The sequence below is a fragment of the Eucyclogobius newberryi genome, unplaced genomic scaffold, assembly GCF_026437365.1.
Source record: "Eucyclogobius newberryi isolate DKJ021-1_F unplaced genomic scaffold, fEucNew1.0.hap1 SCAF_33, whole genome shotgun sequence".
In the NCBI taxonomy this organism is placed as follows: Eukaryota; Metazoa; Chordata; class Actinopteri; order Gobiiformes; family Gobiidae; genus Eucyclogobius; species Eucyclogobius newberryi.
This window is the reverse complement of record NW_027315979.1, coordinates 145,287-162,786: the sequence shown is the minus strand read 5'-3', so window position 1 is coordinate 162,786 and position 17,500 is coordinate 145,287. Positions and strand designations below refer to the sequence as shown.

The window sequence follows — 17,500 nt, the reverse complement described above, 5'->3', positions numbered from 1 at the left end:
TTATTCAAATTGTACCGCTCTATTTGACGTTCCATTCCATTTTTCGTTTTGCTATTTGATGACGGCCCCTAAGCACTCGTCTCGGCTCTGCACATTCGGAGCGTGTGATTCGCTGAGCCCAAAATACGCATCTGATTTTTAAAACGAGGTTGTGTCACTTGCAGTGTAAATATGAATATTTTGCCTGTGAATGATCTGCAAAGACTTTTGCGTTTAGGAGTTATTGACCTCAGAGTCTGAATCTGTGACACTAACTTTACCTGTGGCTCCTCCCACTTTCAGACTCTGGATCTGAGACAGCAGCGTCCTACATGTGTCACGTCCACACAGCGTCCTACATGTGTCATGTCCACACAGCGTCCTACATGTGTCATGTCCACACAGCGTCCTACATGTGTCACGTCCACACAGCGTCCTACATGTGTCATGTCCACACAGCGTCCTACATGTGTCATGTCCACACAGCGTCCTACATGTGTCACGTCCACGCAGCGTCCTACATGTGTCACGTCCACACAGCGTCCTACATGTGTCATGTCCACGCAGCGTCCTACATGTGTCACGTCCACGCAGCGTCCTACATGTGTCACGTCCACACAGCGTCCTACATGTGTCATGTCCACACAGCGTCCTACATGTGTCATGTCCACACAGCGTCCTACATGTGTCACGTCCACGCAGCGTCCTACATGTGTCACGTCCACACAGCGTCCTACATGTGTCACGTCCACACAGCGTCCTACATGTGTCACGTCCACACAGCGTCCTACATGTGTCACGTCCACACAGCGTCCTACATGTGTCACGTCCACACAGCGTCCTACATGTGTCATGTCCACACAGCGTCCTACATGTGTCATGTCCACGCAGCGTCCTACATGTGTCACGTCCACGCAGCGTCCTACATGTGTCACGTCCACACAGCGTCGTACATGTGTCACGTCCACACAGCGTCCTACATGTGTCACGTCCACACAGCGTCCTACATGTGTCATGTCCACACAGCGTCCTACATGTGTCACGTCCACACAGCGTCCTACATGTGTCACGTCCACGCAGCGTCCTACTTGTGTCACGTCCACACAGCGTCCTACATGTGTCATGTCCACACATCGTCCTACGTGTGTCATGTCCACACAGCGTCCTACATGTGTCATGTCCACACAGCGTCCTACATGTGTCATGTCCACACAGCGTCCTACATGTGTCATGTCCACACAGCGTCCTACGTGTGTCTTGTCCACACAGCGTCCTACGTGTGTCACGTCAACACAGCGTCCTACGTGTGTCACGTCCACACAGCGTCCTACGTGTGTCTTGTCCACACAGCGTCCTACGTGTGTCACGTCAACACAGCGTCCTACGTGTGTCATGTCCACACAGCGTCCTACGTGTGTCATGTCCACACATCGTCCTACGTGTGTCATGTCCACACAGCGTCCTACGTGTGTCTTGTCCACACAGCGTCCTACATGTGTCACGTCAACACAGCGTCCTACGTGTGTCACGTCAACACAGCGTCCTACGTGTGTCATGTCCACACAGCGTCCTACGTGTGTCTTGTCCACACAGCGTCCTACATGTGTCATGTCCACACAGCGTCCTACATGTGTCATGTCCACACAGCGTCATACGTGTGTCATGTCCACAGCGTCTTACGTGTGTCATGTCCACACAGCGTCCTACATGTGTCACGTCCACACAGCGTCGTACATGTGTCATGTCCACACAGCGTCCTACACGTGTCATGTCCACACAGCGTCCTACACGTGTCATGTCCACACAGCGTCCTACACGTGTCATGTCCACACAGCGTCCTACATGTGTCATGTCGATTTATTGACGATCGATTGACAGTGATCAGTACTTTTAGGCGCTTTGGTGATACAATTGAACACACATCACATTTTGCGATACCGATTATTCTGAACCTGTTGTTCTTGTTTTTGCTTTTATAAATCCATAATAATCTCATTAAAACACTGCAGTGTTCTGGCTCTTACACGAGGCCATTTGCTGTGACTCAGCGGCTCATTATGGATGCATCGTGGCTCATTATGGATGCATCGTGGCTCGTTATGGATGCATCGTGGCTCGTTATGGATGCATCGTGGCTCGTTATGGCTGCATCGTGGCTCGTTATGGATGCATCGTGGCTCGTTATGGATGCATCGTGGCTCGTTATGGATGCATCGTGGCTCGTTATGGATGCATCGTGGCTCGTTATGGATGCATCGTGGCTCGTTATGGATGCATCGTGGCTCGTTATGGATGCATCCTGGCTCGTTATGGATGCATCGTGGCTCGTTATGGATGCATCGTGGCTCGTTATGGATGCATCGTGGCTCGTTATGGATGCATCGTGGCTCGTTATGGATGCATCGTGGCTCGTTATGGATGCATCGTGGCTCGTTATGGATGCATCGTGGCTCGTTATGGATGCATCGTGGCTCGTTATGGATGCATCGTGGCTCGTTATGGATGCATCGTGGCTCGTTATGGATGCATCGTGGCTCGTTATGGATGCATCGTGGCTCGTTATGGATGCATCGTGGCTCGTTATGGATGCATCGTGGCTCGTTATGGATGCATCGTGGCTCGTTAAGGATGCATCGTGGCTCGTTATGGATGCATCGTGGCTCGTTATGGATGCATCGTGGCTCGTTATGGATGCATCGTGGCTCGTTATGGATGCATCCTGGCTCGTTATGGATGCATCGTGGCTCGTTATGGATGCATCCTGGCTCGTTATGGATGCATCGTGGCTCGTTATGGATGCATCGTGGCTCGTTATGGATGCATCGTGGCTCGTTATGGATGCATCGTGGCTCGTTATGGATGCATCGTGGCTCGTTATGGATGCATCGTGGCTCGTTATGGATGCATCGTGGCTCGTTATGGATGCATCGTGGCTCGTTATGGATGCATCGTGGCTCGTTATGATGCATCGTGGCTCGTTATGGATGCATCGTGGCTCGTTATGGATGCATCGTGGCTCGTTATGGATGCATCGTGGCTCGTTATGGATGCATCGTGGCTCGTTATGGATGCATCGTGGCTCGTTATGGATGCATCGTGGCTCGTTATGGATGCATCGTGGCTCGTTATGGATGCATCGTGGCTCGTTATGGATGCATCGTGGCTCGTTATGGATGCATCCTGGCTCGTTATGGATGCATCGTGGCTCGTTATGGATGCATCGTGGCTCGTTATGGATGCATCGTGGCTCGTTATGGATGCATCGTGGCTCGTTATGGATGCATCGTGGCTCGTTATGGATGCATCGTGGCTCGTTATGGATGCATCGTGGCTCGTTATGGATGCATCGTGGCTCGTTATGGATGCATCGTGGCTCGTTATGGATGCATCGTGGCTCGTTATGGATGCATCGTGGCTCGTTATGGATGCATCGTGGCTCGTTATGGATGCATCGTGGCTCGTTATGGATGCATCGTGGCTCGTTATGGATGCATCGTGGCTCGTTATGGATGCATCGTGGCTCGTTATGGATGCATCGTGGCTCGTTAAGGATGCATCGTGGCTCGTTATGGATGCATCGTGGCTCGTTATGGATGCATCGTGGCTCGTTATGGATGCATCGTGGCTCGTTATGGATGCATCCTGGCTCGTTATGGATGCATCGTGGCTCGTTATGGATGCATCGTGGCTCGTTATGGATGCATCGTGGCTCGTTATGGATGCATCGTGGCTCGTTATGGATGCATCGTGGCTCGTTATGGATGCATCGTGGCTCGTTATGGATGCATCGTGGCTCGTTATGGATGCATCGTGGCTCGTTATGGATGCATCGTGGCTCGTTATGGATGCATCGTGGCTCGTTATGGATGCATCGTGGCTCGTTATGATGCATCGTGGCTCGTTATGGATGCATCGTGGCTCGTTATGGATGCATCGTGGCTCGTTATGGATGCATCGTGGCTCGTTATGGATGCATCGTGGCTCGTTATGGATGCATCGTGGCTCGTTATGGATGCATCGTGGCTCGTTATGGATGCATCGTGGCTCGTTATGGATGCATCGTGGCTCGTTATGGATGCATCGTGGCTCGTTATGGATGCATCGTGGCTCGTTATGGATGCATCGTGGCTCGTTATGGATGCATCGTGGCTCGTTATGGATGCATCGTGGCTCGTTATGGATGCATCGTGGCTCGTTATGGATGCATCGTGGCTCGTTATGGATGCATCGTGGCTCGTTATGGATGCATCGTGGCTCGTTATGGATGCATCGTGGCTCGTTATGGATGCATCGTGGCTCGTTATGGATGCATCGTGGCTCGTTATGGATGCATCGTGGCTCGTTATGGATGCATCGTGGCTCGTTATGGATGCATCGTGGCTCGTTATGGATGCATCGTGGCTCGTTAAGGATGCATCGTGGCTCGTTATGGATGCATCGTGGCTCGTTATGGATGCATCGTGGCTCGTTATGGATGCATCGTGGCTCGTTATGGATGCATCCTGGCTCGTTATGGATGCATCCTGGCTCGTTATGGATGCATCCTGGCTCGTTATGGATGCATCGTGGCTCGTTATGGATGCATCGTGGCTCGTTATGGATGCATCGTGGCTCGTTATGGATGCATCGTGGCTCGTTATGGATGCATCGTGGCTCGTTATGGATGCATCGTGGCTCGTTATGGATGCATCGTGGCTCGTTATGGATGCATCGTGGCTCGTTATGGATGCATCGTGGCTCGTTATGATGCATCGTGGCTCGTTATGGATGCATCGTGGCTCGTTATGGATGCATCGTGGCTCGTTATGGATGCATCGTGGCTCGTTATGGATGCATCGTGGCTCGTTATGGATGCATCGTGGCTCGTTATGGATGCATCGTGGCTCGTTATGGATGCATCGTGGCTCGTTATGGATGCATCGTGGCTCGTTATGGATGCATCGTGGCTCGTTATGGATGCATCATGATTGTCAAATTTAAAGATGAAGTATTATCTCATGACTCCAGTCACACAAGAGCAGGGCGGTTATGTCACTGTTTTAATGCTTATAGCATGATAATAAAGTACAACATAAATACATCATCATCGTACATGTTGTTCTATTTCATCATTTGTTTATTGTAAAATGATCTAAAATGGTTTAGTAATAAATATTGGTCCATTGACTGTTGAAAAGCTTCTTCATTGGACATGTTCCATGGCGTTATATAAAGTCTTTCTGGTGTTGGAGTGAGGGCCCGAGCCCAGGGCCCCGAGCCCATATATATATACTCATAATACTCATATATATGAGTATATATGAGTATATATATGAGTGTATATATATGAGTGACTTTAATGTGATGTTTAAATAGACAAAGTGCAGTTATGTCATTGTCACTCAACAGTCTGAGCTGTGAGAAGTGAAGGATCATGGTTAATGTAGTTGTTTGTTCTGTTTGTGTCAGAGGAGGGAAGGACCGAGAGGGTGAGATGCGGTACAACCCCTGCAGGATCACCCCGTACCTCCTGAAGGTCCAGGACCCCAGGGGCCAGGAGGAGGAGACCTGCTGCCTGGCTCTGGCCGAAAGAATCATCTCTGGATACGAAGGTCAGACTGAAGTCCATCTATTTCAAACCGAACCTTGTAACTTTATTCATCCCCGAGGGCCACAATAAGAACACAAGCAGATCAAATATAATCATAACAGGAACAAAGGTCTGGATGCCGCCCAACGGGAGGACTCGGCTCAAAAGAGTCATATCTTACTCAAAGTGTATGTGCGGACGCCACAAACTCAAACCTGCTCCTTGTGATCTCCTGAAGCACAAAGTTCTTGAGTTTAGTGACCAAACTGCTAAGTTTGATATAAAGTTGTCTTTTTATAGATCAATTCAATTTATGTTTGTAACGCCCAAAATCACAACAGCAGCGGCCTCGAGGGCGACATGGGAAGTCACTTTATAAAGAGCGTTTGATAGTTACAAACTGCACCTTTAACTGGAAACCACGTCATAAGAGTTAACAAAATCAAAGCTAATATGAGGAGCATTTTCAGAACAAAAAGGCACAAAAACACTGTGGCTATAGGGGGTGTGGCTATAGGGGGTGTGGCTATAGCGGGGTGTGGCTATAGGGGGGGTGTGGCTATAGGGGGGGTGTGGCTATAGGGGGGTGTGGCTATAGGGGGGTCTGGCTATAGGAGGTGTGGCTATAGGGGGTGTGGCTATAGGGGGTGTGGCTATAGGGGTGTGTGGCTATAGGGGGGTGTGGCTATAGGGGGTGGCTATAGGGGGGTGTGGCTATAGGGGGGTGTGGCTATAGGGGGTGTGTGGCTATAGGGGGGGTGGCTATAGGGGGTGGATATAGGCGGGTGTGGCTATAAGGGGGTGGCTATAGGGGGTGTGTGGCTATAGGGGGTGTGGCTATAAGGGGGTGTGGCTATAGGGGGGGTGGCTATAGGGGGGTGTGGCTATAAGGGGGTGTGGCTATAGGGGGTGTGGCTATAAGGGGGTGGCTATAGGGGGTGTGTGGCTATAGGGGTGTGTGGCTATAGGGGGGTGTGGCTATAGGGGGGTGTGGCTATAGGGGGGTGTGGCTATAGGGGTGTGGCTATAGGGGGGTGTGGCTATAGGGGGTGTGGCTATAGGGGGGGTGGCTATGGGGGGGTGGCTATAGGGGGGTGTGGCTATAGGGGGTGTGTGGCTATAGGGGGGGTGGCTATAGGGGGGTGTGGCTATAGGGGGGTGTGGCTATAGGGGGGGTGGCTATGGGGGTGTGGCTATAGGGGGTGTGTGGCTATAGGGGGTGTGTGGCTATAGGGGGGGTGGCTATAGGGGGTGTGTGGCTATAGGGGGGTGTGGCTATAGGGGGTGTGGCTATAGGGGGGGTGGCTATAGGGGGTGTGGCTATAGGGGGTGTGGCTATAGGGGGGGTGGCTATAGGGGGGTGGCTATAGGGGGGTGGCTATAGGGGGTGTGTGGCTATAGGGGGGTGTGTGGCTATAGGGGGTGTGTGGCTATAGGGGGGGTGGCTATAGGGGGTGTGTGGCTATAGGGGGGTGGTTATAGGGGGTGTGTGGCTATAGGGGGTGTGTGGCTATAGGGGGTGTGGCTATAGGGGGTGTGGCTATGGGGGGGTGGCTATAGGGGGTGTGTGGCTATAGGGGGGGTGGCTATAGGGGGTGTGTGGCTATAGGGGGGGTGGCTATAGGGGGGTGTGGCTATAGGGAGGGCGTGGCTATAGAAGCGGCTCGCAGCAAAATGTACAAAATGTGACTGGGAAGTGAATGAATAATGCATTTCATGGTAAAGAAAGTATTACGTATGTTTTGTTTCTATTCTTAAGGTTTATAAGTGATTAACTCAATGCTGTTCTGTTTCAGCTCCTCGTATTCCGATGGACAAGCGGATCTTCACGACCACTCACTCGCCCGGCTGCGTGTTCCTGGAGGTGGACGACCGGTCAGTACGCCACTGGACTTAGACGCTTCTATTACGTCTCCCGTTCATCCTCAACCTGGCTTATCCTTTCAGAGCCGTCCCGTTGTTGGGTTTCCTGCCCCAGGATCTGATCGGGACGTCTCTGCTCACCTGTGTCCACCCAGACGACCGCCCACTCCTGCTGTCCATGCACCGCAAAGGTACAGCACTTTGCCTTTGATGCTATTGTCCTGAAGGTCCTTTATGAATTGGACTGGAAACTTTTAGAATGATCTATAGACTTAATAATGATCCTACCGTGACGCTTGTAACTATATCGTAGAAAACCCTTTGACCTTCTTGTAGTTCTAGCATTATTGTAATATATATCAGTTGATTAGAATTTCTTCATGTCTACTCCTCTTAGAATTATACTATGAAACTTGTTATTACGATATGTTTTTTTATAAAGCCAACATGAGATTCACAGTTGGTTTGGGCCTAATTTGGTCCTTTCCTAATCCTGATTTGGCCTTGATCTAATCCACTTTTGGTCCATAAACGCCTTTGATCTTTACTACAAACCCCAAGGTTTTATTGTGCTTTTGTCTTCGATACGGATCAAATCTACAACACCCGAGGGTCATCGAGTTGTCCTTTCAGATCAGTATTGCAATTTAAAGATTTTTAAAAATGTGTCGCAAAGAAGGGCTACGCGGCCAAATCCTACGTGTGTCACTGTTTACAAAAATAAAATAGCCGTACGAAGTGAGTAGAGACAAGTTGGCGTGGCCCAGGGAGCGGTGAAGGCGTGGCCCAGGGAGCGGTGAAGGCGTGGCCCAGGGAGCGGTGAAGACGTGGCCCGGAAGCGGTGAAGGCGTGGCCCGGAAGCGGTGAAGGCGTGGCCCGGAAGCGGTGAAGGCGTGGCCCGGAAGCGGTGAAGGCGTGGCCCGGGAGCTGTGAAGGCGTGGCCCGGGAGCTGTGAAGGCGTGGCCCGGGAGCGGTGAAGGCGTGGCCCGGGAGCGGTGAAGGCGTGGCCCGGAAGCGGTGAAGGCGTGGCCCGGGAGCGGTGAAGGCGTGGCCCGGGAGCTGTGAAGACCTGGACTGACAGGGACTGACAGGGACTGACAGGGCAATGTCATGTGCTCCGGAGAATAAAGATGACTCAAATCCGCATGAATCACTCTAGATACAACTTTGAGTGGTTAAACGATCCGGAGGAACAACTGGTTAAAAGATCCTAAATGTCAATTTTGCATAATTGGTCTGGAACTGTACCTGATTTACTCTTTTGAAACTACCGGTAGTTCAATTACTTGATTTTGCTGTTTATTTTATAAAGTGAATTCTGTTTAGCCCCAGGACAGGAAAGACCATGAAGCCGGGGAAGTGCGCCGTTAGCATGCTAATATTTGTTAGCTTTACCCGAGATGAGGCTCAGAGACTTGTGAAAAGCGCTAATAAACTAAAATAGTTTAAAATTAACTAGTTGTGTTTTTCACATTTTATAACTGTAAAAATCAGGTACTTTAAATACTGTAATAGTCATTTTCACACCTTTACATCCTTAATTGAGTAATATATGTGTTGGTTTGTATTGAAGTACTGTAATGTTATTCAAACGATACAGGATTACTCCATACACTTGTGAAAGAGTGTGACATTCAAAGTTGATATCGATAGTTATTTGGGGCACCATCCTGTATTAGGCATTAAACTATTGTATAATCCAATATCTAATGTATTTGATCTTTAATCTGAAGGTTTGTGAGAACATAACGTGACATCGACCCATTTTCTGAAAATGAATGAACAGATGAATATGCAGATGAGTCGATAACAGATGGAGCCACTAGATATGATTGTTCTAGATCTTTCTCGCTGTGTGTTAGAGTTCATGTTGATTCTCAGATGGTCTTATCAGCCAGATGTGAAATATGTGTTATACAAGCAGAGAAGACGGGCCTGTGTTCGGGTCAGGGCAGGGTCAGGGCTGGGCCTGGGTCAGGGCTGGGCCTGGGGCAGGGCAGGGTCAGGGCAGGGTCAGGGCCAGGGCAGGGTCAGGGCTGGGCCTGGGTCAGGGCAGGCCTGGGTCAGGGCTGGGCCTGGGTCAGGGCAGGCCTGGGGCAGGGTCAGGGCAGGCTCAGGGCTGGGACTGGGTCAGGGCAGGCCTGGGGCAGGGTCAGGGCAGGGCCTGGGTCAGGGCAGGGTCAGGTCAGGGCTGGGCCTGGGTCAGGGCAGGGTCAGGGCTGGGCCTGGAGCAGGGCAGGGTCAGGGCAGGGCCAGGGTCAGGTCAGGGCAGGGTCAGGGCAGGGTCAGGGCTGGGCCTGGGGCAGGTCAGGGCAGGGTCAGGGCAGGGTCAGGGCAGGGGCAGGGTCAGGGCTGGGCCTGGGGCAGGGTCAGGGCCAGGGTCAGGGCTGGGCCTGGGGCAGGGTCAGGGCCAGGGTCAGGGCTGGGCCTGGGGCAGGGTCAGGGCAGGGTCAGGGCAGGGCAGGGCAGGGCCAGTGTCAGGCTGAAGCACAGGATCAGGGACTCTTGGTATTCCTTGACTCTGAGGCGTTCCTCACGTAACAAAAGGCCGTTGCACTCATTCACAGATGAGGACGGTTTAGAGAGATTGTCCTGGATCACATTTTTCTTGTAGACTTGGAAAAGTTGCAAAATCCTTTGCTTGAGTTTGCATTTTGCAGTTTAAAGCAAAAATAACATCCAAAGACGGCACAGAATTAGGAGAGAATAAGTTTGCTTCCGCAGGCGTGTCTCTCTGGAATGTCCTATGTTAGCTCAACATCGCTAGGCCAGAGATGAACCCTTCTCCCGAGATACAATCTGGTGGACCTCCTGGGGTGGGTTTGGTGCCAGTGTTCAACCAATCAGACACGAGCTTGTGAGTGTGCGTCATCTGTGAGAGATGACTCTGAAATATACCCCAGGCAGCCACTGTTTGAACGTTATACCACATTGTTCACAAGACGAGTCATGAAACAGTTAAACAATCGGATAAAAATGCATAGTTTTAGCATTTTAGCTTTTGTCTATGGACAGATATTGTCTCTGTGAGTCATTTGATGGAGTATGACGCCTCTGCTATGTCTGCAGAGACATGGAGACAAAGGAAAGGGCTGAAACTTTCCTGTCTCTGTGGCAACGTTCGGAGATCGTCTGCAGTTCGCTTTATAATATAAGATGTCACTCATGCTTTTCTATATTGTAAGTCCCGTGTCTTGTCCGTGCAGTGCTGAAATACGCGGGGCAGCCTCCCTTCGAGCACTCGCCCATCCGCCTGCGCTGTCAGAACGGAGACTACATCACTCTGGACACCAGCTGGTCCAGCTTCATCCACCCCTGGAGCCGCAAGATCGCCTTCATCATCGGACGCCACAAAGTCACAACGTGAGGAGCCAGATACTTTTGTCACTTTCAAACATCTCAAGTTCTTATGCTTTTCAAAAACAAACAAAAAGGAAGAGTGTCAGAACTGTATTACACTGCCCTTTACTGGCTGTTTGATTGTTTTATTTTTAATAGAACCGTCTGAGGAATTCTGGAGCATTTTTTAAAAGTCAGATATTGTCTTTTAAGAGTTTTGAATTGGCAATGTTTGGTGTTTTTCGTAAGGCAGGGGAATCGTACACAGTTTTGGCATTGCATTTGCACCTTGCCCGCCTTTTCTATGTGAAGAGTGTCGTTTTTGTATTAAATGCTACTTTTCTACATTGTTAGTAGCCCCTTAAACGAGGATGTGTTCGCCGCTCGTACCAATGATGATCAGGTCACTTACGAAGAGATCAAAGACCTTCAGGCCAAGATCTACAAACTCTTTCAACAGGTGATTTTATTTCTCATAATAAATGTCTCATGTAAGTCGAACAGTCGCAACCATTTCTCTGTTACCTAACATTATAGTTCGTGAATTCTTCTTTTATTGAGATTACTTTACATCACAACTCTTCATAACATATGATTTGTGACATTTTCTGTGTTTTTCTTTCTTAATGATTGGATTCATACCATTCTCTCTTCTCTTTACATAACCGCTGTAAAATGAACTGATTCACATTGTAAATCTCTCTCTGTGTTTAGCCTGTGCACAATAACGGCTCGAGCGGATACGGCAGTCTGGGCAGTAACGGCTCTCATGAACATTACATCAGTGCGGCGTCTTCCAGCGACGGCAACGGAAACCTGTGGGAGGACTCGCACCGGGAGCCGGTGAGACACTGGGTTACACTCGCGCAGCCGGTGAGACACTGGGTTACACTCGCACAGCCGGTGAGACACTGGGCTACACTCGCACAGGGAGACGGTGAGACACTGGGTTACACTCGCACAGCCATTGAGACACTGGGTTACATATGCACAGCCGGTGAGACACTGGGTTACACTCGCACAGCCGGTGAGACACTGGGTTACACTCGCACAGCCGGTGAGACACTGGGTTACACTCGCACAGCCGGTGAGACACTGGGTTACACTCGCACAGCCGGTGAGACACTGGGCTACACTCGCACAGGGAGACGGTGAGACACTGGGTTACACTCGCACAGCCAGTGAGACACTGGGTTACATATGCACAGCCGGTGAGACACTGGGTTACACTCGCACAGCCGGTGAGACACTGGGTTACATATGCACAGCCGGTGAGACACTGGGTTACACTCGCACAGCCGGTGAGACACTGGGTTACATATGCACAGCCAGTGAGACACTGGGTTACACTCGCACAGCCAGTGAGACACTGGGTTACACTCGCACAGCCGGTGAGACACTGGGTTACACTCGCACAGCCGGTGAGACACTGGGTTACACTCGCACAGCCGGTGAGACACTGGGTTACACTCGAACAGCCGGTGAGACACTGGGTTACACTCGCACAGCCGGTGAGACACTGGGTTATACTCGCACAGCCGGTGAGACACTGGGTTACACTCGCACAGCCAGTGAGACACTGGGTTACACTCGCACAGCCGGTGAGACACTGGGTTACACTCGCACAGCCGGTGAGACACTGGGTTACACTCGCACAGCCGGTGAGACACTGGGTTACACTCGAACAGCCGGTGAGACACTGGGTTACACTCGCACAGCCAGTGAGACACTGGGTTACACTCGCACAGCCGGTGAGACACTGGGTTACATATGCACAGCCAGTGAGACACTGGGTTACACTCGCACAGCCGGTGAGACACTGGGTTACACTCGCACAGCCGGTGAGACACTGGGTTACACTCGCACAGCCGGTGAGACACTGGGTTACACTCGCACAGCCGGTGAGACACTGGGTTACACTCGCACAGCCGGTGAGACACTGGGTTACACTCGCACAGCCGGTGAGACACTGGGTTACATATGCACAGCCAGTGAGACACTGGGTTACACTCGCACAGCCGGTGAGACACTGGGTTACACTCGCACAGCCGGTGAGACACTGGGTTACACTCGCACAGCCAGTGAGACACTGGGTTACACTCGCACAGCCGGTGAGACACTGGGTTACACTCGCACAGCCGGTGAGACACTGGGTTACACTCGCACAGCCGGTGAGACACTGGGTTACACTCGAACAGCCGGTGAGACACTGGGTTACACTCGCACAGCCATTGAGACACTGGGTTACATATGCACAGCCGGTGAGACACTGGGTTACACTCGCACAGCCGGTGAGACACTGGGTTACACTCGCACAGCCGGTGAGACACTGGGTTACACTCGCACAGCCGGTGAGACACTGGGTTACACTCGCACAGCCGGTGAGACACTGGGCTACACTCGCACAGGGAGACGGTGAGACACTGGGTTACACTCGCACAGCCAGTGAGACACTGGGTTACATATGCACAGCCGGTGAGACACTGGGTTACACTCGCACAGCCGGTGAGACACTGGGTTACATATGCACAGCCGGTGAGACACTGGGTTACACTCGCACAGCCGGTGAGACACTGGGTTACATATGCACAGCCAGTGAGACACTGGGTTACACTCGCACAGCCAGTGAGACACTGGGTTACACTCGCACAGCCGGTGAGACACTGGGTTACACTCGCACAGCCGGTGAGACACTGGGTTACACTCGCACAGCCGGTGAGACACTGGGTTACACTCGAACAGCCGGTGAGACACTGGGTTACACTCGCACAGCCGGTGAGACACTGGGTTATACTCGCACAGCCGGTGAGACACTGGGTTACACTCGCACAGCCAGTGAGACACTGGGTTACACTCGCACAGCCGGTGAGACACTGGGTTACACTCGCACAGCCGGTGAGACACTGGGTTACACTCGCACAGCCGGTGAGACACTGGGTTACACTCGAACAGCCGGTGAGACACTGGGTTACACTCGCACAGCCAGTGAGACACTGGGTTACACTCGCACAGCCGGTGAGACACTGGGTTACATATGCACAGCCAGTGAGACACTGGGTTACACTCGCACAGCCGGTGAGACACTGGGTTACACTCGCACAGCCGGTGAGACACTGGGTTACACTCGCACAGCCGGTGAGACACTGGGTCACACTCGCACAGCCGGTGAGACACTGGGTTACACTCGCACAGCCGGTGAGACACTGGGTTACACTCGCACAGCCGGTGAGACACTGGGTTACATATGCACAGCCAGTGAGACACTGGGTTACACTCGCACAGCCGGTGAGACACTGGGTTACACTCGCACAGCCGGTGAGACACTGGGTTACACTCGCACAGCCAGTGAGACACTGGGTTACACTCGCACAGCCGGTGAGACACTGGGTTACACTCGCACAGCCGGTGAGACACTGGGTTACACTCGCACAGCCGGTGAGACACTGGGTTACACTCGAACAGCCGGTGAGACACTGGGTTACACTCGCACAGCCAGTGAGACACTGGGTTACACTCGCACAGCCGGTGAGACACTGGGTTACATATGCACAGCCAGTGAGACACTGGGTTACACTCGCACAGCCGGTGAGACACTGGGTTACACTCGCACAGCCGGTGAGACACTGGGTTACACTCGCACAGCTGGTGAGACACTGGGTTACACTCGCACAGCCGGTGAGACACTGGGTTACACTCGCACAGCCAGTGAGACACTGGGTTACACTCGCACAGCCGGTGAGACACTGGGTTACACTCGCACAGCCGGTGAGACACTGGGTTACACTCGCACAGCCGGTGAGACACTGGGTTACACTCGAACAGCCGGTGAGACACTGGGTTACACTCGCACAGCCGGTGAGACACTGGGTTACACTCGCACAGCCGGTGAGACACTGGGTTACATATGCACAGCCAGTGAGACACTGGGTTACACTCGCACAGCCGGTGAGACACTGGGTTACACTCGCACAGCCAGTGAGACACTGGGTTACACTCGCACAGCCGGTGAGACACTGGGTTACATATGCACAGCCAGTGAGACACTGGGTTACACTCGCACAGCCGGTGAGACACTGGGTTACATATGCACAGCCAGTGAGACACTGGGTTACACTCGCACAGCCGGTGAGACACTGGGTTACACTCGCACAGCCGGTGAGACACTGGGTTACACTCGCACAGCCGGTGAGACACTGGGTTATACTCGCACAGCCGGTGAGACACTGGGTTACATATGCACAGCCAGTGAGACACTGGGTTACACTCGCACAGCCAGTGAGACACTGGGTTACACTCGCACAGCCAGTGAGACACTGGGTTACACTCGCACAGCCGGTGAGACACTGGGTTACACTCGCACAGCCGGTGAGACACTGGGTTACACTCGCACAGCCGGTGAGACACTGGGTTACACTCGCGGCAGCACATTAGAGTGTTTACAGCGTGTTTCATGGTCAGTATCATGTCCACACATTCAGCCCTGCAGTAGATTAAGATGGTGTTTGTTTGTTTTTTATCTGAAAAACTATAGTGATGTTTTATTTTACTAATTACAAATATAATTGATCTCTTGACTGTACTTTCTAGAGTATAAACTGCACCTCGGCCAAAACGATGTAAAAAGGTGGTATTTATCAGCCGTGTCCAGTCCCCCTGATATAACCCTGCCTTTGGAGGGGTTTGTAACAACTATAAAAACTCATGGTTGTATTTGATAATCATGCACTTCAGACGGTTTTTGACATCATCATCCGACTAAATTTTAGAACTATGTATTTGGGCCTGTGTATGACAAAAACTGCACCAACAATCAAGGACTGGACCCAAAAAGTACATCCCAGTGAAGAGGGTGACTATAGGATGTAGATGTTAGAAAGAAGAGCAAAAGTCCCGTTATCAGGAGATCCCGCACGGTGGGCGGGGCTTACTCACAGTAGGACGTCAAACCCGAGTTCCCACATTCACAGATGAAATGATGTCAGTTGCTGCTCTATTGTAGCGGTGGCTCAGTGTCTCACAAACCCACCTCTCCGCTTCATTTCACCCTTTCACTCAGTGGGTTTCAGTGCCTCTGTCCCTCTGTGTCCTGTAGATGGCGCTGCAGCAGCTCTGTGCAGATGTCAACTGGGTGAAGAGCTGGGGGCAGCAGGCCTATTTTGACTCCACCCATAAAGTCACGGTCCTCAGGAAACCAACCACAGGTACAAGGCACTAAGAGAATACATTTAATATAGAATTAACATTGAACATGGTTGAACTAAAAGAGAGAGAATTACAACAGGGAGATAATATCTCCCTGTTGTAATTCTCTCTCTTTTAGGTGGTTCAGTAAATCAAGCCTTTGTAAAGCTAAAATGTTTTACCGGTGTATCTAACAGTGACACAGAACTGAAGTAGAATTAACTAACCCTAACCCCAACCAACCAAGACAAGACTAAAGCTTGCGGTGCATTCGCACGTGGCCCATTTGGTCCTGTTTTGAGCACAGTTTAGTTCTGATTTAGTCCTGTTTTAGTACTGGACTAAAGTACTAAACCAGGACTAGAACAGGGCCAAACCAGTCCACACCAGGTTTGAATTGATTTCATACTAGAATGATTTTGGTCATGTTTTAGTCCTGGTTTTGCCCCGGTCTTTTTTTAGCCTCTGTTTTTCGTGGCCCCAGGCTCAGTCCCCAGGTTCAAGCCCCAGGTTCAGTCCCCAGGTTCAGTCCCCAGGTTCAGTCCCCAGGTTCGTCCCCAGGTTCAGTCCCCAGGTTCAAGCCCCAGGTTCAGTCCCCAGGTTCAGTCCCCAGGTTCAGTCCCCAGGTTCGTCCCCAGGTTCAGTCCCCAGGTTCAAGCCCCAGGTTCAGGCCCCAGGTTCATGCCCCAGGTTCAGTCCCCAGGTTCAGTTCCCAGGTTCAGTCCCCAGGTTCAGGCCCCAGGTTCATGCCCCAGGTTCAGTCCCCAGGTTCAGTCCCCAGGTTTGGCCCCAGGTTCAGTCCCCAGGTTCAGGCCCCAGGTTCAGGCCCCAGGTTCAGTCCCCAGGTTCAGTCCCCAGGTTCAGTTCCCAGGTTCGTCCCCAGGTTTGGCCCCAGGTTCGTCCCCAGGTTCGTCCCCAGGTTCGGCCCCAGGTTCGTCCCCAGGTTCGTCCCCAGGTTCGGCCCCAGGTTCAGTTCCCAGGTTCGTCCCCAGGTTCGGCCCCAGGTTCGGCCCCAGGTTCGTCCCCAGGTTCGTCCCCAGGTTCGGCCCCAGGTTCGTCCCCAGGTTCGTCCCCAGGTTCGTCCCCAGGTTCGTCCCCAGGTTCGGCCCCAGGTTCGGCCCCAGGTTCGTCCCCAGGTTCGTCCCCAGGTTCGTCCCCAGGTTCGGCCCCAGGTTAGCCCCCAGGTTAGCCCCCAGGTTCGGCCCCAGGTTAGCCCCCAGGTTAGCCCCCAGGTTCGGCCCCAGGTTCGGCCCCAGGTTCGGCCCCAGGTTCGGCCCCAGGTTTGGCCCCAGCTTTGTTGTAGTCTATGGACCTATCCCAGATCTAAACAAGAACTAGCCCTGTTTTTGACTCTGTAATTTTGTATTTTTGCTAATTATAACAGTAATTATTTTTCCCACAGCAAATGTTCATCCTGTTGCATCAAAGGCTGTGGCCCAAGATCCAGAGGACGTCCATGTCCCCTCATACCAACAAATCAACTGTGTGGACAACATCATCAGGTCAATACTCGTCTGAACCTTCTGCTCCAGTTTACCCTCTCGTCTGAACCTTCTGCTCCAGTTTACC

General features: G+C 51.9%; 1 protein-coding gene across 1 annotated transcript in view; it reads left to right on the top strand.

Annotated features, from left to right (window-relative positions):
* The window catches only part of per3 (period circadian clock 3), a 55,140-nt gene that overhangs the window by 13,513 nt on the left and 24,127 nt on the right, over positions 1 to 17,500 (top strand). Inside the window, exons 6-13 of the mRNA XM_072461879.1 lie at positions 5,428 to 5,570; positions 7,345 to 7,423; positions 7,496 to 7,602; positions 10,618 to 10,774; positions 11,105 to 11,210; positions 11,465 to 11,593; positions 15,843 to 15,951; positions 17,334 to 17,433. Coding sequence (XP_072317980.1) covers positions 5,428 to 5,570; positions 7,345 to 7,423; positions 7,496 to 7,602; positions 10,618 to 10,774; positions 11,105 to 11,210; positions 11,465 to 11,593; positions 15,843 to 15,951; positions 17,334 to 17,433 — 930 coding nt within the window. The remainder of the gene's footprint in view (positions 1 to 5,427; positions 5,571 to 7,344; positions 7,424 to 7,495; positions 7,603 to 10,617; positions 10,775 to 11,104; positions 11,211 to 11,464; positions 11,594 to 15,842; positions 15,952 to 17,333; positions 17,434 to 17,500) is intronic.